The sequence below is a fragment of the Halichoerus grypus genome, chromosome 5 (genome assembly GCF_964656455.1).
Source record: "Halichoerus grypus chromosome 5, mHalGry1.hap1.1, whole genome shotgun sequence".
Taxonomy (NCBI): domain Eukaryota; kingdom Metazoa; phylum Chordata; class Mammalia; order Carnivora; family Phocidae; genus Halichoerus; species Halichoerus grypus.
The window spans coordinates 16,459,963-16,484,600 of NC_135716.1; the positions used below are offsets into that span (position 1 = coordinate 16,459,963).

General features: G+C 42.2%; 1 protein-coding gene across 1 annotated transcript in view; it reads right to left on the reverse strand.

Moving 5' to 3' along the window:
• The window catches only part of FER1L6 (fer-1 like family member 6), a 108,718-nt gene that overhangs the window by 69,134 nt on the left and 14,946 nt on the right, over positions 1-24,638 (reverse strand). The window contains exons 8-17 of the mRNA XM_036116664.2: positions 24,056-24,242; positions 22,178-22,370; positions 20,306-20,658; positions 15,056-15,164; positions 14,113-14,293; positions 9,549-9,669; positions 7,008-7,108; positions 3,559-3,649; positions 2,309-2,428; positions 673-825 (exon numbers count right to left, since the gene is read on the reverse strand). Coding sequence (XP_035972557.1) covers positions 673-825; positions 2,309-2,428; positions 3,559-3,649; positions 7,008-7,108; positions 9,549-9,669; positions 14,113-14,293; positions 15,056-15,164; positions 20,306-20,658; positions 22,178-22,370; positions 24,056-24,242 — 1,609 coding nt within the window. The remainder of the gene's footprint in view (positions 1-672; positions 826-2,308; positions 2,429-3,558; positions 3,650-7,007; positions 7,109-9,548; positions 9,670-14,112; positions 14,294-15,055; positions 15,165-20,305; positions 20,659-22,177; positions 22,371-24,055; positions 24,243-24,638) is intronic.

Here is a 24,638-nt window from a genome sequence, read left to right on the forward strand (position 1 = left end):
TGCTCGAGTCTACTTCTGACATATAAATTTGTAGTAGAGGTAAAATACCCAGGGTCTCCAAGAAAGGCTCAAATTTTGATTTAGAGTCAGCAGCGGCATCCATCTGGAGATTGTATCTATGATTATCCACTCGTGAGGCATTAGGGGAGGCATCAGGTGACCTGTCCTCATGAAGGGTCCATGGACCCAAGATGAAATTTCACAATTGAAGGCCACCAGGGAATCCTAAGCTACCAGTTCTGTGAAATACAAACCTTTTCTCTTGTAATTTATTTTTAAAATATGGATGAACTCACATGAAAAAGTGCCATGAACAAATTACACAAGAGAAAAGGTAGAGAGAAAACTAATAGAAAAATGTTTGTTTCTCCTAGTAATCAAAGAAATAAAAATTAAAGCAATCTTGAGGTACACCCCCTAGATTAAAAAAAAAAACACCTTTATTATGTGTCTGTTGACATAGTCATTGGAAAACTGGAAAATATTCAGCCTCAGGATGGTCTACCAAATCACAGTTTGAATCAAGAGGGGGCTAGGTGTTTCAGCTGTCTGTCCTCAGATCTTTGAAAGTTTTGGGGAAGAGTCAGAGATATGGACACACGCTAGAAATGCTGAGAGACTCGGGAAAAACAGAGGTTTCCTGTGTTTGAGGCAAAAATAGTGCAGACTTACTTTGAGGAAATGAGTTTTGATCTTCCCACAGTGTTTGCCCATCTGCTCCCTGATGGGGGAATAGAGCAGGTCTTTGGAGGCAATTCGGGCATATGCCACTTTCTTGTTGTTGCTAAGCATCCAGATGAAGACGTCGGGGATGGTGTGCTGTGGCTGTGGGAATGGAGGGGAATGGCTTTGGTGGGTTGGTGCTTAACAGGTACCCTTCCAGAGTTCTCCTATCCTGAAACAGTCCCCCTCTGTAAAACAAATTCTGTGACCTAAACCATCTAGCCACTTAAACATCTATGCAAGCAAGCAAGTTAAGTGTAGCTTCTTTGAGAAAACCTATGTCCTGACTTACAAGTACATGTAAACCCCATATGCCCAACTGTGCTCTTGTGCTTTAAGGATATGCAAGTTGGACCCATGATTTGGCATCTCTGGTGGTCTACTTATCTCCTTCTAAGGAATAAAACATCTTCCCCTTTGTTTTTGCTTTTTTGTAATCATGTAATAACGATTCATCCTCAATCATTGGTCCCCTTAAAAGTCAGGTAACATTCCAGAATATTCAAATGAAAAAGCAAAAACAAAAATCCATGAATGTCTTTGAATGTCTTTCTGTTTGCTCTTAAGGAAGGAAAAACAATTCTACAAGGGACTTTCGACCTAAAATATGGTTGCTAAGTATTTTAACTCCATTTTAGGTGGTTTTTCAGGAGAAACTCGACTAAATTGCACATAAAATTTTACTTTAAAATTGAACTAATCAAGATAGGAATTGCAGAATTCCCTGCCAAGAGGCCCATTATGTTGTGAGTGTTTGAAATGCAGATTTCTGAGCCAAAGTAGCTACCAAATCAAAAGGGAGGTACATTGTCATAAACTATGCTTTGTCTTTCTTGGGCTCGGTGTTCTGTCTTTCCAACCCTATAATCCTCTGGTGTCATTTGTTCCCAAAGAGGGCATCCCCTCTCTCTTGATATGGAAACAGAAGTATCAGTAAGGAGGTTTTCCTAGCCAGAGGGTCAGTCAGTCACAGACCTGAAGTCCTGATGCTTGGTTTAAACCTTCTGGGTGCTTAATAAAATTCCTGCATTTACTAACCTAACTTCCTGTCTCACTGCTTATTTTGTCCCCAGGGAATGATAGATTTGCAACAAGAAATACAACTTTTGAGATTGACAGAAGGAGTAGGTCTGTACCTCTCCTTGAAATCTTCACACACAAAACCTGGTATCTGACCAAAGCAAATAGGAAGAGCTTTTTAGATCATTCTAGAAGTCACAAAAGATTTCAACTTTAAAATGAGATGCTGTTTTGACTTTTGCTGGATATGAGTTTAAACCCTCTTACACTTGAACACTTATCAAAGGTCCCATACTTCTTTTGACTTTTCTTGATTCCATTAAGGAACATGCTTTTTATTTCTGCTGAATACTCAGGCTTCATTTAAAAATCAATGAAGCTGTACATTTTTGGCTTAATTTAAAAATCTCTGTTCTCACCCCTAAACTAAATTGTGCCTGCTCAGCTCAGCAGGGTTTGGAAGAAAGCACTGGTCTCCATCTTGCATCCTCACCAAACATTCAAACCTCACTAGGAATACAATTGGTCTAATCTCCCAAAGGAAGTTTGCCTTTAGAGTTATTACCTCATCGACAAGGAAGCGGATTTTTTCCACAAAGTTTTCTGCTTCATGGATCATTTCATCAAGAGATAACTTTTTCTTCTGCTGCTGAATGATCCCCTTGGCCTCCCTGGCCATTGCTTCCTGAAACAAGACAAGAGTCAGTATAGATCTTTCTAGAAATCTGGACAAGTACTATCCTGTTGCTGGAGAATCCTGAAGGTGCTTGTAAGTTCCACACTGAGCCACTCATGAGGCTGGTTCAGGGCCTGCCAGTGTGCATGCTGCCCTGAAGAGGGAGAGGTGGGCCACTACAAGATATCAAACTCATGGACTCATTCAGGCCAAGGACTATTGGATGATAAGAAGAAAATAGAGCTCTGTGGGCAGTATGTGTAGAGGATGGATGTTGCAGAGACAGGGAAGAGCAGTCAGAGGTGCTAAAGAAGAAATGGGGTAGGAGGAAGATCTTCTATATAGTGAAAATCTGGCCTCCCTTGGAGTCTAGAGGAGGAGTACACAAACCTTTGTTTATTATTCTGGAAAGAAACGTAAACCAATTTAGAGACTTGGGTTTTAGTGTATAGACTACGATTAATTAGCTGTGACCTTTAAAAAATCATTTAATCTCTCTGGGACCCACTCACATCTTATAAATGTCCCTGACCAGTCAAACACTGAGTAATTTTTCTTTACAGGATTATCATGGCCTCGTTCAAAACACCCCTTGGTACCACTGCTGGAACTGAAGTTTCAAGGTGAGATAATCCAGGGTCTGACTTGGTCTGGCATTTCTCAGCCATCACTCATGCGACAGGGACTGAGGATCTGTGAGGCATGCAGCATTACGGACATAGCGCTCCTGCCCCGTTGTCAAGAAGGCTTACAACTCTTCACACGATTCTTAATGGAAGGAAACCGAAGAGGGGAAGAACAGGTTTTTTTGGGGGGGGGTGGGAGGGGTTTCTTCCATTTGTGAGACAAAAGGTCAAGTCAAAGAGCCTTTGACAAAATACAGATGTCAAGAAAATAGGCAAGGGAGAAATCCATCAGAATAGGATGTAGGACTGGTGGGCTTCTAAATCATTCTTATAAACGGTCAATAAATGCTAGTTCCCTTCCAACTTACGCACTTCTCACTCATGCTTCTACATCATGCAAATGTATAACCTTTAGAACCTTATCCTCACTGGTCTACGACCTATGCCTCATCTGTGAGGTTTATTTTTAAAGCACATGTTTTAATTCTGTTCAAAGTATAGGTTTTCACATACCAGCTCCTGCCAATAGAGCGTAAGTCGTTTCTTATCTAAGGTGGTTTGGTTCAGCATCTTGGGTTTCTTCTCTGCTTCAGAGATAAAGACACTATAAGAGAAGAATAACAATTTTGAAACCTACTTAGTGAAAATCCATTTACGTAATTCCAGAGATTTGCAAAAATACTTTCTGCAATACAATGGGAAAGTTGATGAAGCCACAGACCCAAGATTTCTCATTTAGAATTAAGCAGTGGTGTGCTAACTTTTCTAAGAGACAAAATGAGGATTGGAAATGATGCCCAGACCCCACATTAGTTTGGGGGAATAGATGCTTGTTTTCCTACTTTCTTTCATGTATATATCCATTATGATTGCTATCCAAGGTCATAACAAACACAAAATAATGCCGTTTTCCATCATCTTACACATTTAACACATACCAAGAGTTTCCTGAAAAGTTGTATGTAAAAAATATTTTAGACTCAATACTGGGATATGTCCTCACATGTTAAAAACTATACAAAAGACTGAGCAGTAACATTTTGAGGGATGATGTTAAAAATGTGCTCAATAAAATGATAGAGGTTATAAATGCAATTGAAGAAGAAATAAAATGGCTTTAAAACTTGGGGAAATAAGATATTGTCCTCATTAGCGATAACAAATGCAAATTAAAATCAATACCATTTTCACTTATTAAAAATTGGATAATATTCCAGGATGGTGGGGGAAGTAGTCACTCTTCTCCAATAATTGTTATAATGTTTAAGAGACAATTTGATAGCACTTGTCAAAATTTAAATGTCCGTATAATTTGATCCAAAAATTAAACTAGAATTCTGTTCTTCAAAAACAACTAAAAAATTGTGCAAGATGTTCACACAGTAATGCTTATCATAACATTGTTTATAGTAGGAAAATAAGTAGAAACAACTAATATATCAGGGACCAGTGAAATATATGATATATATCACACAGTTAAATATTGAGGACTATTGTAATACTACTATAGAAATATGCCAGCAATAGGTTGTAGAGTGAAAAAAACAATGTGCTAAACAAAGTGTGCATCATTTGTGAAAAAATATAGTATTTTTAGGAACGTGTGCGTTTGGAAACGCACAGGAAAAAAATCTAGGAGGACAAATCACACTTGTCTCTGGAGAGTGGGATTGGAGAGAGAATTGAGAACACTTTTTCTTTATACATTTCTATACTTTTTTTGGTAAGATGAGCAGTAATACTATGATTTAGAAAATCAAGGAGAAACAAAAGGAAACAAGGAAACAAAAGGGGAAGTCTAAGATGCCACACCTCTCAGGGAGGGGTCCTATGTCAGCGCAATTAGAAACCTCACCAGAAATTCTCTGTGGACCTGCTAGTCAAGTTAAATGTTCTCTTAATTTTTAAAAAGGATTCTGTTTTGAGGAAGGCATCTTGTTGCTACATGTCTACCTCTCTGAGAGCCACAAGAAATTCCATTCCACTCCCAGGACAGACCAGCTCAAGGAGACATGATGGACACTTCTGACTTCTGAGTTCTCTCTCCCTTTCTCACAGCAGGGGAAACCATTAATTTCCTCATCAGAATCAGAGTAAATTACCATGGCACCTGTTTCTGTTCATTCTTCATCTTTCAGACCCAGCCTGCTGTGGCCTGTGGATGGCCTCCTCACCTTCACGTGGCAAGTGGCCTGTCTCTTCTCCAGGGGGGCGGGGGAGACCCGGAAGTCCAGCTGCTTAACCACAAACGGGTGTGTGTGGGGGAAACAGGAAGCCCACCTTGACCTCAGGTGCTTTCTCAAATCCAAGATTACCAAATATAAAACTAACAATTTGAGCTCCATCTGATCCTCATAAATATGTGTTCAGTTGCTTGTAACTTGAAGAGAAAGGGGAATGATTATCACTCCAAGTAACCCCCTAATATAGAAAATTACTGAGCTATAATTTGCCCACAAACAGTTTCTAAATATATGAGATCATGAAGCTTTCCAAAGATGCTTAAAGAGAATTGCAGGTGGCACTTAGCTCGCAGCAAGAGTGGCACCGACACATACTGCTTCTATAATGAGAAATGAGAAAGAAAGATAGATAGAAATAAATATATATATTTATTTGTTTGCTTCCCTTTTTTAAAGCAAAAATGTGGGGTAATTGAGAGATTAGGAAAGAGAACTTACAAAGCAGAACACCAGAATTTAGCTACTTAGCTACCCCTATCTAATTTTTGCCTTACATCAAATAAATCTCTGCCCCTTCATCATTGCTTCCTTTATGACAAATTCTCATTTTTGTTCAAGTCTTGAACTAATTAATTTCAAGCGTTAGTCCAGGTTACTTCCTTATGTGATAGGCAGCCCCTACAATGGCCCCCAGTGACCTCCTTCTCCTGCTCTTATTGCCATTGGGTAATTCCCTCCCTTTGAATGTGCAGTAGACCTAGTGACTTGCTCATAGTAGAGTATGTCAAGAGTGATGCAAACACTGAATCATGGAACACTACATCAAAAACTAATGGTGTACTGTATGGTGACTAACATAACATAATGGAAAAAAAAAAAAAGAGTGATGGGATATCACTTCCAAGATTAGATTATAAAAGACCATGACTTCCACCTTGGTGGCATGTTCTCTCTGACTCTTCTAGCTTGCTCATTCTGATGAAGTCAGCTGCCATGTCGTGAGAGGTAGCCCACATGGTAAAGAATTGAGGCTGACTTCCAACCAAGAGCCAGCAGGGAACCGAAAGTCCTCAATCCAACAGCCCGTGAAGAACTGAGTTCCACAAATAACCACGTGAGTGGTCTTGGCAGTGAATCCTGCCGACTGGGAGCCTCAAGGTAACTGCAGCCTCAGTCAATGCCTTGACCGTAGTCTCTGAGAGGCTCTTGGCAAAGGACCTGACTAAACCACACCTGGACTCCTGACCCACATAAACTGAGATCATCAATACTGTGTTAAGCCACTAAATTGGGAAGTCATTTGTTACTCCATAATAAGCAACTAGTACACTCTATTTTTAAATCTTCTATTATATTTTTTGCTACCTGGAATCAGAGTCCTTAGTTGGTGCTTATTGTGTTATATAAAAAATTCCATTAAATGGTATTTGATATAACTTATCCGTCTAATTGTCAAATAGTTGTTGAGTAGCTACCAAATGCAAAGAAGTGTGCTGGGCTTAATGTTACTAGCATTTTTCTTGTTTCATTTAAAAGTCTCTGCAGTGAGTCTTTCCTTTCTTCTCTTTCTTTTTTTCCCCTTTGCTTTATGCTTTAGTTAAGTGTCAGGAAGCAACAGCGAGCCCAGAAGTGCCAGCTCAATTACTGAACAAAATAAAGATGGAGAGAACACTATAAAATGCCCATCTGAATTCATGGAAAATGAACTATTTTCTAAGGTAATTAAAAGCTGATTCCGTATAGCTCAGTAACCCATATACCGGCTGTCTCTCCCAGTACCTGCTTTGACTGATGAAGTCACTGAGCACCGTCTTTATTTTATCTTCTGATGCTTTCTCTGAAATCTTGATCAATTCTCTCACTTCTTCTATACTTTCTTCCTGGAAACAAACCACAGAGGTGGAGGGATGAGGGGAAGGAGACACTGTAGTGGAGACACTAGTATCTCAGATATCATATTTTGCTGATTTTGTGTTTTAGAAATGAAGGAAGATTTCCTCCATTTTCTTGTGTCTGATCTGGGAAATGCTACTGCATTCTAACTTTGAACCTCGTTTTTCTTAACTGGACTCAGTCTAAATACAAATCTTCTCCTACATTGTTCAAACTCATCATTTCTATCCCAAATCATTTCCGAATGGGGAACCATTTATTTAGAGTCTACGCTGTGGGGAAACCTAACGTCAAGAAATACCTAACAAAGTAGAGTAAATAAGATATAATTTTTTAAAACTTCAAAAGCAATGTTAAAGTCATTTTGTTATATGGGAATACAATAATACTGAATAATCCTAAATTTCAAGGGTTATCAATTCTTCTGATTATAGGGGTTTGGGCAGGGGGTGAGGTGTTATATGGGGGGAGGATAGGTTGCATATGACAATGGCTATATGTTTGTATATTTAATAATCATACTTTTCTTTTTAGGTCTAAATTCTAGTATTCCATTCAGTGGCTTGGAGGGATACAGCACTCAAAATATACATGTTATCACTGCTTTGCTGGAACTTACAAAAACTACATTCTCTACTACACATCAAAGTTTGATGTCTGGAGACATATGTTTCCCTCTTTCCCCTTCACTGTAAGAACAGGCAAATTGTGGAGTGGTTAAAAATTTAGGCGTAGGGTCAAACTACCTCTGTTCAAATCCAGCCTCTATCCTTATAAGTGAACTAACCCCCTTATGCCCAGTTTCCTGTAAAATCAGGTAATAAAAGTGCCCACCTATAGCACCATAGGGAGGTGTGGACTTCTTCAAACACAGCTTAGTGCTTAGTAAATATTCAATCATGTTAGCTGTGATATGCCAAGCATGGCAGGGATCCTGGCACTGAGAAAGGAATTAGAGATGAATGGTAAAGGCAGCTATGGCCTCTAGGGAAACATTCTTGTTTGTCAAGCCTTTTAGAAATAAACTATCTCTTTGGCCTGAAGGAGAAGCAACACCAGCCTTACAAAGCGAGTCTACGGCTTCCACATACTGTGACATCAGACCAAGCATCCTCTACCACCTTCAGACTCTACCTCCATGATGCCTGGAATCCCCAAGGCCAGAGGGGAAACTTTGTTTCACACAACTAGAGACAGAATGATAAAGCAAACGAGGAGAGAGAAATTTGTTCTTTCCCTAACATAGGTTTTCATGGAATGAGAGGGTCACCTGGTGAGGCATGGTGGGATAGAAAGTAGAGGGCGCGAAGAGAAATATAAGAGCAGGCACAGGGGCGCCTGGGTGGCTCAGTTGTTAAGCATTTGCATTTGGCTCAGGTCATGATCCCAGGGTCCTGGGATCAAGCCCCGCATCGGGCTCTCTGCTCAGCGGAAAGCCTGCTTCTCCCTCTCCCACTCCCCCTGCTTGTGTTCCCTCTCTCACTGTCTTTCTCTCTGTCAAATAAATAAAGAAAATCTTAAAAAAAAAAAAAGAGCAGGCATAGACATCAAAGGGCAGGCTCAGGAGCCCAAAGAAGCAGAGATCCCAGGGCTGCCTTCCTCCCCGGGGTTGGGTGGAGCAAGCCAGCAGTCCCTGCATATTGGCACGGTCATAAGTACTTCCACATGTTCAATCCCTCAAATAACTCTTGGCCCCTTTCAGGGGCCAGGTCTTACGCCAGATGCCACAGAACAGTGGGAAATGGTTATTGAATAAATAAGCACACAAATCAATTGTAAAATGCAGAAAGCTCTGAAGGTAAAGCACAGGGTATTACGAGAGAGGATAATGGGGAGAAGCCAGAAGGCTTCTCTGAGAAGTAGTTGAAACTGAGCTGTGGAAGTTGATGCGTGACACAGGAGAAGCGTGGAGGGAGAAGTAGCTCAGGATGAAGGAACAGCACAGAGGTGGCTATGAGGCATTAAAGAAGGTTTGTTTCTTCAAAAAACCAGAAGTCCAGTGTGCTTGGAACAAAGGAGAAAGCATGTGAGAGGCAGGACTGGAGAGGTGGCAGGACTTCATCTTGTAGGTGATTCTCTACCATGTTAAGGACTTAGAATTTTATATGCGTTGAAGCCAGGATCTATCAATTTTGTGAGAAAGTTGTCAATCTCCTGCCCTTTGGAGATTAGGAAAACAGCCTATCCCTAGGTCCTGTAACATTAAGAAGCAGAGCGAGGATTCTAATCCAGGTAGTTCTATTTAAAGTCAAAATGTATTCTCATTCCCCTGGGTCCCCATGGTAGGAACTATGTGCCCTCCAAAGCAGCGGCTGCAATTTATTTGTATTTAAATTGAGGTCAAGACCCTCTCCTGGATGAATAAAAAGATTCCTTTTGCCTCCAGCTGCCCAATGTTCAAATCCATCACCTGTGAGTGTCACCTACCAGCAGGTCTGCCATTTTCTCCAGCATGTTGGACCAGTGCAGCCTAAATGTCTGGTCTTCCCAAGAACTGATGAAATAGACACAGGGCTTCTTGGCCTCAAAAGGCAAATAGTTGTAATTCCTGTGAAAACAAGTTAGGTCTGGATGTTAGTTGGCAATCGGTATTATTCAGGCAATTCCAGCCACATATTCATGTTTTATACATTCTGAGTGGGGTGGGGAGGGGTGGTGACAAAACAATCAAACAATTAACTCTATTCTGATCGGGGACCCATGAACAATAAACAATGAAGAGATATGTGGAGACAATGGAGAGGTACTAACAGCTACAGCCATCAGACCCAGGGCAAAGCCTAGAGCTGAGCACCAGGGGGCGGGGTTTACCAGCAAGCCTTCTGCAAGGAGGAACTTCCCTTTCCAGTTGAGAGAGGAAAGGGAGAAAAACTAACATGTTCCCTTTAATGTCTATAAGCTATGCACTATGTGAAAATCAACCAAGATAACAGATGTGAATGAAATTGCTAGAGAGCTGTAAGAGCGTAATATATTATTAATGAGGATGAAGCATGTGCCTCAATCTAAACTGCAGCAACCATGTCGCCATCCATGCATCCATCCATCCATCTAGGCATCCATGCATCCATCCACTCGTCCATCCACCCATCCATCCATGCATGCATGCATGCATCCATCCATCCATCCATCCATCCATCCGTTCATTCATCTGTCCATCTATGCATCTATCCATCCATCCATCCATCTGTCCATCCATCCATCTATCCATGCATCCAATATTTATTGCCGCCAGGCATTGGTGTTGATAATGCAGGTAACCTGCTTGGTTAAGAAGGGACAAGAGGGTGCAACATAGCTAGAAGGGGAGATGTGGAGCCAAAGGAAATTTTTGAGGATGATGGTTGGATATGTTTAAATGCTGATGAGAAAAAGGCAGTTAACAGGGTGAGACTGAAGACACAAAAGAAGGAACTAACTTGTCAGTTTTGGTCCCCAGGAAAGAAAGGGATGGGGTGAGGCAGGTAAGGTGGGAGAATTGTGGCAAAAAGTTGAAGTTCCTGTCTAATGACAGCTATATCCTTGACTAAGTTTTCCCCAAACCCCCTGTAATTTTCCCACTAACAGCTGGGACTATGAGAAGACAGATGTGGAAGGAAGGCCAAGGCAAAGTTCTTGGAATGGGCAGGGTGAGACGTGGCCCTATAAACATGGGCAGTGTTTGGAGTCACACACCTATAAAGGCTGAGAGAGGAGACACCGAGGGAGAGAAAGCTTTGTTTCCATTCCAAAAAACTGAAGAGAACTTCATCCTGAAAGAATGGATGGTTGTTCTTTTTAGATCTACAAACCAAATTTCTTCTGGATACCATAAAATTAGCAAAGGTGGCCTATCGTCTGTTCTGCAGAAAATAAATCAGCAGGCATCAATTTAGAAGAGAAGCCAAATAAATTCTTGGCAGAGCCTGAGATTGTTATTATAACAGAAGAACAAAAAATAAATAAATAAAAAAGTTAGAAATCAAACTGTTCTTTCACTTCTTTTAAAATTATTGCACCAAGAATCCTATAAGATACATTCTCACCCAATATTGTCCTTTGTTCCAAGGTTTCTATGGTTCAGATTATTTTGGGCTAATGATGTTCAGGGCCTTTGTCTCTTGGATTCCCAGAGTCCTCCTAGTCTTACTGGGTCTGGGACTGCGATGCTGTGGGTCTCAGGCAAACTCAGTACAGATGGAGCATGGCAGATGGGAGGACACCACGAGGGCACCATACTGCCAGTGGGAAGAGAAGCCTGCAGTTGGAATGGCTGCCCTGACACAAGACCAGCCTGGTGACTTTGGGTAAGGGTAGCCCTAGAGTCCTGAGAATGAAATGATGAACTGCCATGGGATGTCCTGTGCTCTGATCTCATTCCTGAACTCCAGCCCAATACAGAAATCGTATGTAAATGCATGTGCTTTGTAAAACAGGAAAGCCCAGAAGAAACGCGAGGAGGTATTTTAATGAAGGTAACACACAAATCAAGTGACTACGTGCCTGTGCCTGTGTGCGTGTGCATGCACGTGTGTGTCTGTTATAGACACAGGATCTTCCAATTCAGCTGCTGCCACCCCAGTTTTCCACTATGTGGACAGAGCCTCAATATAGTGACTGAGGAATATTTCTGAGAGACAGAAAGTCCAAGAAACATAGCATGATTCATTTGGGTCTCCTTGAGCCAGTTGGCCAGCACTAATATGAGATCCATCCAAGGGTGCTTTGAGACTTCTCATTTCCTCCCAAACTGTTCCCACACTAGACCTCCTGACATTCTCACCCATTGTCAACAGTGGGGCTAGTCCAACAAGTGGAGAGGTTTTTACTGCCTGGTCCCCGCGAAAGGATGCACAGTACCTCTGAGTAGTCTCAGAAAAGTCTCCCTGAGTTGCAGATCCAGGCATAGGATCCACTTATTGATCAACTCAGTTTTGAGAATAGACAGAGAAGCCATCAAAGGACTGGGAAGTTTGGGTTCCTTGTTGGGTATGTGGAAAGGAGGTTGGACAACCAACTATGGCTGCCAGGGAGCCAAAAAAACATGCCAAGGTAGGTGGTCCATGGGAGGGACAGGATTTAGAAAGTATAGGAAACACTAAAAAATGAGCAGATAAACAGCTAAGATTATTTTCACTCACTCCTTCATACTTTGTCCCAAACACTCTCTTTCCACTGCTTAAGGCCCTTCCCATTCTTTAAGATGTTGCCTTTTCTGTGACCTTTATCAACTCCTCACCTCCTCCCCAGGGAAAGTAAATTATCCGCCTCTTCTCTCTGCCCCCTTAGTACCCTGTGCCCAACTCAGTTATGGTAACTCCTTAACTCATTCAAAAACATTTATGAGGATCTACTACATTCCAGGCTTAGAGAGGAGCAGATACACAGGTGAATAGGACATGGTCTGTGCCCTCAGAGTGCTCACAGTCTCATAGGGAGGCAAACAAGTAAAAACATCTTAATGAAGTATGATTGGTGCTTGGTGGAGACATCAGACTTGGGATTTAGGGAAGGGAATGTGGGTTTAGCCTTGAAGGGTAATGGGAACCAGCAGTTGTGACAAGGGGGCTTGTTGCCTGGCAGAGGGCAGAGCATACTCAAAGGCCCAGAAGCAGCAAATAGCAGGACACATTTGAAGAACCACCAGAGACACTGCGTGGCTGGAGGAATGGCAGAGTTTGCAGACTAGAGATGATGGTAGAGAAGTAGATAGGGATGGAAATAACAAGGTGTGGCTTCTGAAAATAATCCTGAAAGCCAAAAACAGCCAATGAATGATGTCAGAGTAACTGGGTCTGATAGATAGTTTGGTGAATTTCTTGAAGATCCGAGCCAGGTAGGAAGTTTCTAGAATAATCCAGGACAAAGATGCCAATGGCCAGAATTAAAGAAATGACCATCTATATGAGAAATTCTTGAGAACCAGAATTGACCAGACTTCATTGCTGACTGGATGTGGGAAGGAAGGGAACAGAGGGCAGCTGACAACTTTTTGATTTGTGGTTCAGAGGACACAGGGAATGGTAGGACTAGTCCATGAGATGGGAAAGATAGGAAGAGGAACAATGTTGTGTATGGAGACAATGAATCTGCTACAACTTTGGGACACCCAAGTGGGGGTGTTTGGATTTGCTGCTCAGGGAAGAGGGCTGTCTGGGGAAATGCTTTTGGGAGTCCTTGTTATCCTGACAGTGCTCAGTAAGCCATGGGTCTGTGCCCAGAGAGAGTGTCTAGATTGGGAAGAGCAGAGAAAGTGAAGAGCACCAGCAATGTGGTTCCAATCTCCTCACATACAAAGGGGGAAAACTATGTTCTCTTATGAGAACCCAATGAGAGAGAGGATAAAGCTTTTCTCAGGACACAAGCCTCAGAACTCAGAAGACTCTTGCTGGATATGGCTTTCCCTTCTTGTAAATCATGTGGTTGATGCTCGACACCACTTTCTTACAACAGAATTCTAGAATTTTACTTCTCTTTGCATGTTGAAAGGTTATGTGGGTTTAAGATCAGTGAGTATGCATGGAGGTACCCCAGATGTTTTCTGAAATGGTCTTTTCTGGTGGCTGACAGTTTTTGTTTTTGTTTTTGAGTTCTTTAGTCTGACTGCGGCAAAAACAAGATAAGAAATGATGTATCCAATAATCCCATTTACGTAATAGCCAGAACTCAGATGAATGTAGTAACTATTAATAGGGTTTGGACTGAAATGTTAAATTCTCACCTTCCCACCTTGTTATGCTTCGAAGTTATAAATATGGTAACAAGAGCCGTCATCATTGTCCTGCCCTTAGATGAATTACCTGGATGTGACATTTGGAGAGTTGTCAACATTTCACTAAAGATTCAGTAGAGTGGCAATGACCATGTTGCCCCTGTTCGTGCCTTGCTCCCATGACTAAGATTTAAAAATGATGTTTCTGGTTTTAGGGAAGAACTGAATCAAACAGTCCCAGAAACAGGTCAGACTCCTATTGTCAGAACCCTGGCTGTTCTCCCTTACTGTGTCTCCTACCTGTTTCCTTCTGTCACGAGTGGCTTCTCTGGGTGAGTGGTGGAGACCATAGGGATGGCAACATTGTGGGCTGCATCCCCTTCTCCTTCATGCAGGAGTGGGAGGCTGTCTTCTTCAGCTGATTCAGCTGACTTCTTACTCCCATGATGGGACCCTCCATCAAGCAGATTCCCAAAATTACCTATAGAGACAGCAGCAAGGGGAGAGAGGTCAGGTGTCAACAAGCAGAATCAGGCTACTCGGCATAAAGGATCCAAGGTCATATCCTCCCAAGACAGAGAAATAAGATCTCAGTATGAAGGTGGGAAGTGTGATGGTCAGACCAAAGAAATAAGATTGACAGTGATGGTGAGTCATCATCTACATCCATCTCATGTTCTCTTTTGTAAAAACTACTTAAGTCACAAATTAACTGGATTCCATCTCCACTTCCTTCTGCTCCTTGGAAGGGCACCCTCCTGATGGGAATCAAGACCTTCTCTAATGGAATGCTCTTCCTTGGAAAGATTTTCCCAGCTGTACATCAGCCCAGGAAGATCGTTGGGAGTTATAATAACTGCACCTACAATATGCACAGGACTTCACAAGCATTAACTCATTACACTCTTGCAATAGCTTTATGAAGAGTTATCGCTATTCCCATTTCATAGATGAAGAAACTGAGACCCAGAGAAATTAAGTGAGCCTAGGAGTAATAGAACTAGGATTAGTAATCCAAGTCCTTCTGAATCCAAACTATACTCTTAATCCTTTTTTTAAGTATGAAAATAAATCTATCCCTTACATGTTGACACTAGGGTGAACAAAGAATTATTCATTTCTTTCTGAGGTACAAACCTCTGCCAGAATGCTATCATTTCTATGTAAGACACTAACTCATTCATTCAAGAAACAAGCATAAAGCCAGTGCCATGTGCCAAGCACTGTGCTTGTTTGCACTTACCGATAGAAACTTCAAAGCTAATGGGTTTATCTCCAATCTTCCGGTCAATCATGGTAGCTTCAAAAAATGCTCCAAAAAGTAAAAATTTCTCATAATTTTCTGGTATAATCTGTAGAAAGAAAAAAAATTTAGACAGGTCTGGCTTTATTTTTTTTATTACCAGGAAGTTGAATTAGTGATGTTAACTTGTCCAGAGTGATTTGTAGGCATTTGAATTTCAGTGTCAGCCTGAAAGGGCACATCATTTCTCTGCTAATCAGGCAGGCAGGAACCAGGACCTACAAATTACAAATCCAAATTCAGCCATCTATCTAGAATGATATAATCTCAACCTTCTGAGCTTCTGCCCTGCAATTAAAATCTTTTTTTTTTTTTTTAAAGACAAAGGTTGGCATGTGTATCTTTCTACAGTACTATTGGTAAAACACAGGTCTGGAATCACCTTCGGGTGAGCAGCCATTTAGAAAACAGACAGTAACAGAATCAAACCCTTACATTGGAGCATTGTTTTATGGATTATATAGGAGATCACATACATTATGTTTGTTTCTCAACAACCTCAAGAGGTCAAAATCTGGATCATTCCCATTTTACAGGCGAAGAAGTTGAGGAAACTAAACTTAAGGTTGAGTTTAGTAACTTTCCCAAGTATTCTGACCACAGACCAGTGCTCTACCATGTGCTAACCCAACACTTTGGTGCTGTTCAAAGACAGACCTTACTCCCCGAAATAACATAAGCCTGGATAAAAGAGACAGGAAGGCTAGGCACTTGCATGAGCATCAGCCAATCCAATGCATCCAGGACAAGCTATAAGCATGCGGAGGGTCTCAGGATCACATCGGCTTTTATACTGAAAAGGGCCTTGGAGTTCATCTGCTCCAGCTTCCTCCTATCTGAATAAACTAAAGCTCAGAGAGACTAATGGGCTTCCCCAGGTCACACAGCAAGTTAAAGTCAGCCAAGATTTGAAGCTTGGGCTCCACCAAGCCTTCCCTCTCAAGGAATCCTACATTGTGGAAGACAGGACCCTGAGAGGTCACAAGACAGGAGCCATCCCGAGGTAACCATAACTGTTTGTAGATGACTCCTATTGATGTGGAACAGGTTGATGGTTCAGGGAGCAGATGTAGCTGAGACACCAACACGGCATCACATTTCTGAGTGAAGAGGCTGAATGAGTTGCCATACAGTCCGTGTTTCCTGGTTTCACAGTTGGATTGATTGCATTACATGGAAAAAGCAATAAGGTTCATCTAAGGAAAATAAACAGTTATGGCTTCAGAGCTGAAGAGCCCCATTGAATCAGGAGCCCTGAACCCTGTCCCTCTGAGAGCCAACAGGTCTCAAAAAAGTGACCTTTCCTTTACACAGGAGCCTCCTTGCTGTTGGCATCAGCAGGAAATGTTTCTATTGACCAGAAAATGTTGGACAGGGTGGGGGCCCAGTGCTGGATCTTAGTCACAGAGCACACACCCCTCCCACCTGCTGCCACTGTAGGCACCAGCTGTCAATGAGCCACTTATCTGGCCTTTCTGGGGCCAAGTTTACTCTCGGGGAGGAGGTTAAAAAGTATCTGAAGACCTGATGGGACTATAGGCCATGTAGCCTAGAAGAGGGATGACGGACTCCTTAACCAGATCAGCCCTTCTTCAAATCCCAGCTCTGCTACTTCCTAGCTGGTTGACTTTAGTCAAGTCATATCCACTCCCTGGGTGTCACTTTCCCTGTCTGTGAGATAAACATTGTCATAGGGCCTACAGGGGGGAATAATGAGATCATCTACACGGAGCATCTTGTATAAAGCCTACACATACAAATGCCACAAGAATGGTAGTCTTGGCAAGTATTTCAACAGACAGAATTCACCTCTTAATCCTCCCATCCTTCAGGTCTAACTCAAATGGCCCATTCTTTTGGAAGCATACTTTGACTTCCTGAGTTTGACAAATGATGATGGCAATGTTTACTGAGTTCTTATAATGTGTCAGATGTAGTATTAAGAATTTTACCTACACTATCTCATGTAATTCTCATAACCACCCTAGGAGGAAGATGCTTTTATTCTACCTGTTTAAAGATGAAGACAATGCAGCTTGTGAAAGATTAAAATATCTGTCCAAAATTACTAAACATGCCTAATATTTATTGAGCACTTACTATGTGCCAGGCTCTATTCTTAGCACTTTGTATGTATTAATTCATTAAATCCTCACTGTGAGCGCATGAAGTAGAGATCATTATTGGAAATAAGCATAAGGAGCTTAAATCACTTGCCCAAAGATTCAGAGGCAATGTTTCTCCAGAGGCTGGGCAATAACCACTGCCACATCTGAAATCCAGCTCTCTTACTTGAGAGCCCAACATTTTAATTATCATACTTCACTTACTCCAGGAAATATTAGCACTTTATCTGTAGCTCCTTATTGTATGTATCACCTTCTACTTCCTGTACATTTATTTTGTATGTCTTACCTCCCCTTCTATATCATAATTTCCATGGAGTCAAACTCTCTTTGTATTCCTACCAATATTGAGGATGATGTCTAAAAAAAGAAACTAGTCAGTACATGTTCACAGCATTTGAAAATGAACATATCTATTAGATTAGCTATGCTCTGTGAAAGCTTGGCATAGGGAGATAACCTTTGACGGTGGTGATGAGGGTGAACTGGAAAAGCCAACATAATGGGACTCATTTGTCCAGGTATGCAATGAGAGCATGGCTGCAGCAGGGGAGATAGGAGCTCAGGACCCTGGAGAGCTAAAAAAGAAACTGCTTCAAGAAGGAATATCACCATGTTGGTAAGGGTGAGCTCTGAGGCTGTTGAGGCTCTGGGGAAGGTAGAAAATATGTCCACAAATCCTTGGAAACCCCCCCCACTCAAAAGATGAAGCCTAATTCCTCCCCCCTTTCGGTGTGGACTGGGCTTAGTGACTCATTTCTAACAAGTAGAACATGGCCTAAATATCAGTGTATGACTTCTATGGGTTTGGTCATAAAAGACATTGACATTTTTGCCTTTTTCTCTCTCGGATCACCCACTCCACTCAGGGGGAAGCCTACTGCCATGAAGATACTAAGAAGCCTATGGAAGGGTCCATGTGGTGAGGAACCAAGTCCTGCCAACAGCCATGAGAGTGTGCCATCTTGGAAGTGGATCCCACAGTTCCAGTCAAGCTGTCAGATGACTGCAGCCCCTACCAACATCTTGATTGAAACCTCATGAAAAATTCTGAGCCAGAACCACCAAGCTAGGTATTCCCAAATTCCTCATCCACAGAAAAAATAAATGTTTGTTGTTTTAAGTTGCTAAATTTGGGGATAATAGTTATATAGCAATAGATAACTAATAAACCCAGCAGGAAACTGACCACAAACAAGAAGCCAAGATGAAGAGAGAAAGAAGGAGAAATAAGGGCTTGAATGAGACCTGAATTTCCCCTCTCCTACCACCTTCTATCCAAGAGCCAAGATGGGCTATTGGCCTTGTAGAAAATGTACACTCTATGTAAATTCCCAGCTACACTTGCTTTCTGCTAGAAATTTTTTTTTAGATGGCCTTAGCAAAATATCTTGAAGATACTGACATGGGTTAAGAAAATCTTCTATTAGGCCCTTTCTACTCGGTAATTCCTGTCTAGAAAAGAATGGCCAGTCTCAACAGTAGGAAAGATTGCTGCAGAATCAGATACAGTCAGATATCAGCATAGGTGGCTACTTAAGGTACCCGCAGTTTCTGGCAAAGTCCAAAAAATGTCATTTCCAAAGTTGGCATATATTCTGAAAAAATACACATAAATACAATCACATCAAAGCAATGTCAATTCTAACCACAAGAAACTGACAGTACACATTTCCAGAGAATATTTCCCAATATACAAGTCCATAGGGGAGAGCTGGGGAGGTCCACAAAATATCCAAAATAGGTCCAAAAAACAGGGTGGAGAGCTCTGAACAAATCATAAACACCGGTCACAGCAATAGTAAATGTACTGCCAGCCTACCATAAACATGTAAAGAACACTGTCAACCGTCATACAGGCATTCCCTCATTTACCCCCAGGAGATGCCTATGACAAAGAGACTATTACTACCTCATTTTGTTAATGAATAAACTAAAACATGGAGAGGTGTTACTATCAGAGCCATGAATAGAACCAACCCTCACGATTTCCAAGCCTGGGCTCCAACCTCTCCCCCACACTGTTTCTTAAGATGTATTAGATCCCAGCAGTAAAAATAAGTGGCTCTACCAAAGCCAAGGTGACCCAGACCAGCCATCACCTTCCTTCCCCACCCAAAATGATTGTCTGGTTGACCTGAGAAACACACTCCCAGAGGCAGAATCATCCAAGTTGAGAGCTGGAGTCCACTCACCTCTGCTACTAACAAAACACAAGTTCCTTCATTTGCTTAACTACAGAGCAGTCTTGCTAATCTAAACAGTTGATGGGGGGTGTTTGGGTGGCTCAGTCAGTTGAGCTTCTAACTCTTGATTTCGGCTCAGGTCATGATCTCGGAGTCATGAGATCAAGTCCCACATCGGGCACTGAGCATGAAACCTGCTTGGGATTCTCTCTCCCTCTCTCTCCGCCCCTCCCCCACTTACACTCACTTGCTCTCTCTCTCTCTCTCTCTCTCAAATAAACAAACAAACTAACAAACAGTTAGGGGATATTCACAGTTTGTATGCGTCTTGGAGACCCAGATCTCTTTCCCATCATACAGAAAAAATGCTAATGTGTTTTATGTTGAGAAATAGGCATTCCTTTGAATTGTGATTTCCCCCCAGTCTTAGCCAGGGGAATAGGTTTCTCAAATTCTTTCATCCTAGCATGTCACTCACTCTTCTTCCTCTTCATCCCTCATCCCACATTACCTCACATCCAGAGCATAGGCTAGGCTAACAAAGCTAAACAAAATTAGCCCACAGATAGAGCTCAGTCCATCCCCCCACCAACCTGCTTTCACCAGCTCTCCCAGAACACTTTTATTTCCCTTTCACTTTGGTTCTCATGGGATTCCATGTTTTGGGGGAACACTGGAGGGATCTATCATGAGCGGATGGCTGTAATGTGTCAGGAAGAGGCAGCGGATCGGCCCAGAATACAAGGCTGGGCCAAAACACATTTAGCAGGGGGAGTGAGACCTGTGCATGCCTTTGGGAGCCTGTGGGAGCTGGGGTGGCAGGTGCTGCCTCCACTTGGGCTCGCCTCGCGGGGCAGTGGAGCAGTGCTCAGACCTACCTGGGGGGGCACATCGAAAGGTTCCACCTCTACCTCTGTTGAGTTGGTCTTGTCTGACACCTGCTGGGATTTTCCCTCATTGGTTTTGTCACCCTTGTCTTTACTGGAGCCTTTGGAAGATTTGGAGTCTTTGTCCTTTGAAGACAACTTGAGCTCCTTGAGTGCCTTGGAAAATTTAGATTCCTGCGCCCCTCCCGAGAGGATCTCCACAGCAATTTCCACCAAGATTCTGCCCCTGAATGACACGCCTTCTCCAAAACCTTCATTCAGTTCCTGGTAGTCGTCCATCAGGCTGTGGTTCCTGGGTGAACCGTACAGGTTAATCCAGGCAGGTCCGAAGGTTGGTAGAAAGCCTGCAAAAGCCCCAAGCTTTAGTTGCCCGCTAATGTTTCCAAGTTGATTATTTCTTGCTTTATAAAAATTGGCACATTCATTTAAAATGTAAAATATACCGAAAAGACAAGAGAAAATATTTACAGAATATCCCATCCCCCAAAGAGCCACCATTGCCACTTTGATATATTTGCTGTATTTCTTTCTTTCTAGCCCTCCTTGCATGCACACGTGTACACTTCTTCACAGCTATAATGTTACTACCAATGCCAACGTGCATCCTTTGTCTGTTCATTCATTCAACTCATGTTTATTGAGTCCTGACACGTGCCGGGCACCACACTAGACACTAAACACGGAGCCCAGTGGAGAATGAAGCAGAAACGAACATTAAACAAGTAAATATTTACATTATAAGTGCTAAGCAGAAGATTTACCTTATGCAGCAAGAACAAATACAGGCTGAAGAGGCATGGAGAGGGGTCAGGCAGAAAGAGAGAGATTCTGACCCAAAGGAGGGTCAATTTTAAGGAGCAGAGATACTGTGGTAAAGGGGATAAAAAGATTTTATGGCCCCTGATGTCTAATTTTTAAAACTATTTTATACATTTCTTTGAACACCATCAAGATGTTCCTGAAAATTTGGGGTAAAACATGTTTACACCAAGTTGAGATATTCTGAGGGTGGTGCGCATTCTGCGTAAAGCAATCCTGTGGCAAACCCTTCCACGATAGGAAGACTTAAACAGTAGGTGTTTATCGAGGTCTTTCTGTGGTGTCACACTGTGAGAGGTATAAAAATATGTAAATCTTGTCCTCTGCGTAAGTGAAGCCTTTGGTATATACGTTATATGTACACACACATATATATGCATAAATATATTCATCAATTAACACCAATTTGTAGTGCAGAGAAAGATTGCCTTGGGATTTTAAGGAGGGAGGGTTTGTTGGGATATTTAGAAAGTTATCACCTGCTAATTTAGGTTTTGCAAATAAAGAAAGAGTAAAAGCTCTTTCCCCTGACTGGTGGATTAGCTGCGCCTCCTCATTCCCTCTCTGGCTCTCTGAGTGTGTGATCACAGCACCTTCCTGCAACACTCAGGACCGTGTGCTCCTAACAGTGAGCTGGGGGCACAGTATCTTCTGGGCTATTTAAACATGTAAAAATCATTCTTAGCTTATGAACCATACAAACGTTTTTGGCCAGCTGGTTGTAGCCCATGGACCATAGCCTATCAATGTCTGATCTAATCTAAACTCTTCATTTTTCATTTAAGAAACCCAAGGCCCAGAGAGGGGGAATGACTACCTCAAGGACACCCAGCAATGTTCATGGAAGACCTGGGACCACGATCAAGCCTCCTGGATCCCACAGCCAGGCTCCACCTATTGCCCTGAATCAACCCAAACCAGAAACCACACAGAGCATGGAAATGTCTAACACACTGCCTGCTCCAATCCTCTCATTATGAAAATGGGGGCTTCAAATCAATCATTTTGTGACCCCATTCCCAAGTGAGACAGATGAAGATTTGCCTTTATCTCCATCCTGTTCGTTGGAGATTTTCTTCAGGTCGATGAAATGGGTGGCCAGCACTACATCATTCACACTGCCTTCGTCCCACACCTGGATTTTCACCCTCCGACACAAAGGAGGGAACATTTCCTTGAAGACCACCTGTTCGTGCCACACAGGATTGGCACAGTTCTTCTGCACTGTGGTTCGCCCCTAAAAACAAAGCCAGCAAGATGTAAGCCGTCAAAAGAAAGGAAAGAGGCCCCCTGAACTGACTAAAGAAAACTCTTCAAACCAGCGGGAAATATAAAGTAAGTTGCCAGAAATAATGAACCTGCTTCCACCCAACACCCATGGAAATCCTTTGCACCCAGGAACATTACAGTGCCCCGCCCTTATCCACAGGGAACACATCCCAAGACACTAGTGGATGCCTGAACCCATAGATAATGCTGAACCTTATATATACTAAGTTTTTTTCCTATACATACATACCTATGATAAAGTGTATTTATAAATAAGGCACAGTATGAGATTACCAAAAATAACTAATAATAAAATAGAACAATTAAAACAATATATTGTAATAAACATTATCATAGATCTTAGCAACCTCAGCGTACAATTTCTTTCCCTTTCTTATTGAGAACTATCACCTTTTCACTTAAAGGAAGCACTTATAGCTTCTCTTTGGTGTATCTGAATTGCCAGGACCACTCCCTCCTGCATCTAGGGGACATTATTAAGTAAAATAAGGGTGCTTTGAACATAAGCACTACCATAGCGCCACAGTGTACCCGATAACCGAGGTGGCTGAGTGACTAACTGTAGGCAGGGCTGACTTGCTGGATAAAGGGATGATTCACATCTGGGTAGGATGGAGCAGGATAGCGCGAGATTTTATCCCGCTATTTGGAACGGCGTGCAATTTAGAACTCATCAATTATTTATTTCTGGAATTTCCCATTTAATAATTTCAGGCCATGAAGACCATGAGTAACTGAAACCATGGCAAGCAAAACCACAGATAAGGGAGGAATACTGTACTAACATCCTACTCTGCACCAGACACCATGCCAGGCATCAGGAACAAAGGGAGTAATTGATGGGTCCTGCCCTCAGAAAGTTCTCATAATCACATGGGGGCTGGAAAAAGGCCAACATGCATGTTCTGAACATGAGTTGTTCCATGCATCTGTTCCATGTAGCAGATATAGTTAGACCCTGAGTTTGTGTCTTATAAAAGTAAGGCCTTGTGCAAGTCACTTCCCCCTTCTGGACCTCAGTTTCCTTGTCATAAAATGGAGATGATGTCCTATATGACTCAAGGGATCCAAGTAAAAAATACTCCAATGTTCACCCTGCCAAGATGAGGGGTTAGAGTAGCATATATTGTAAGGGCAGAGACAACATGTGTGTCAGCTGAAGCTTCAAAGTCCAGCCAACCAGGATTAAGCTGTGACCACGTGCCCAGGTGCTGGTACTTCCAATGGCTCTTGAGCAGGGAATAACAGAAAACAGAGATGTCCAGGCTTACACAGGACGAGGACTACCTGGAGAGCCTGGGGAGTAGGTTGGGAGGCAGGTGGCGAGGCTATGGAGCCTGGGGACTGAGTAACAGCTCAGAGAAGTAGCCAGAGGTAAGGAAGGAGGCCTGTCTGCCTGGGTCCTAAATCGCAATACTCCACAGCCCTTCTCCATGATCTCAAATGGACAGTGAGTGGGTCACCACCACCCCCACTTTCCTGCCATGTGACTCAACGTCTTTTGTGAAAGCTTTCTCTCTTAAGGCACTTCCTAATTTTTATTTTAACTTGATTTCATTTGATTAGTAATGTCCTAGGTAAAGAGCAGAGTTCTGGCCCTGGTTTGCTGTTGGTGGTGACAACATTCCTTACCATCTGCCCAGCAAAGGAGACCTCCACAAAGGGGTCCACGAGGTCCTTATTGTCACCCACAAATGCTTTAGTGACATTCGCCATGATGCTGGAGTTCATTTTGGGCAAGCCCTCTGCTTTGTAGAGTCTCACATAGAATCTGGCCCAGGGTCTCTCTGATGGAAACCCTTGAGGGATCAAAAGGTTCCTTGAGGGGGAACAAAAAACAAAAAATAAAAAATCTCTCTCACTTGGAAGAAGAGAGAAAAGGTAGAAGCAATTTGGAGACAGAAAGAAGGATCCTGATATAGGAGAAAAAACTGAAAAGATCAGGATTCATTGCTAAAATGAGTTTTCTTAATAATGTACTATATGGTGACTAACATAACATAATAAAATAAAATTTAAAAAAATAAAATAAAATGAGTTTTCTTTGTGGTGTCCTTGGCAGCAAAGGGTATGAATAGAGTGAATGCAAACTCCTTCAAGTCCTTGAATTATAGAATAAACACCGTCTCCCACTCTGCATCTTAAAAGAAGCGCATTAAGTCTTCCCATTTCACAAACCACTGGTTGAAATGATAATTCCTTCAAAGAAAAATCA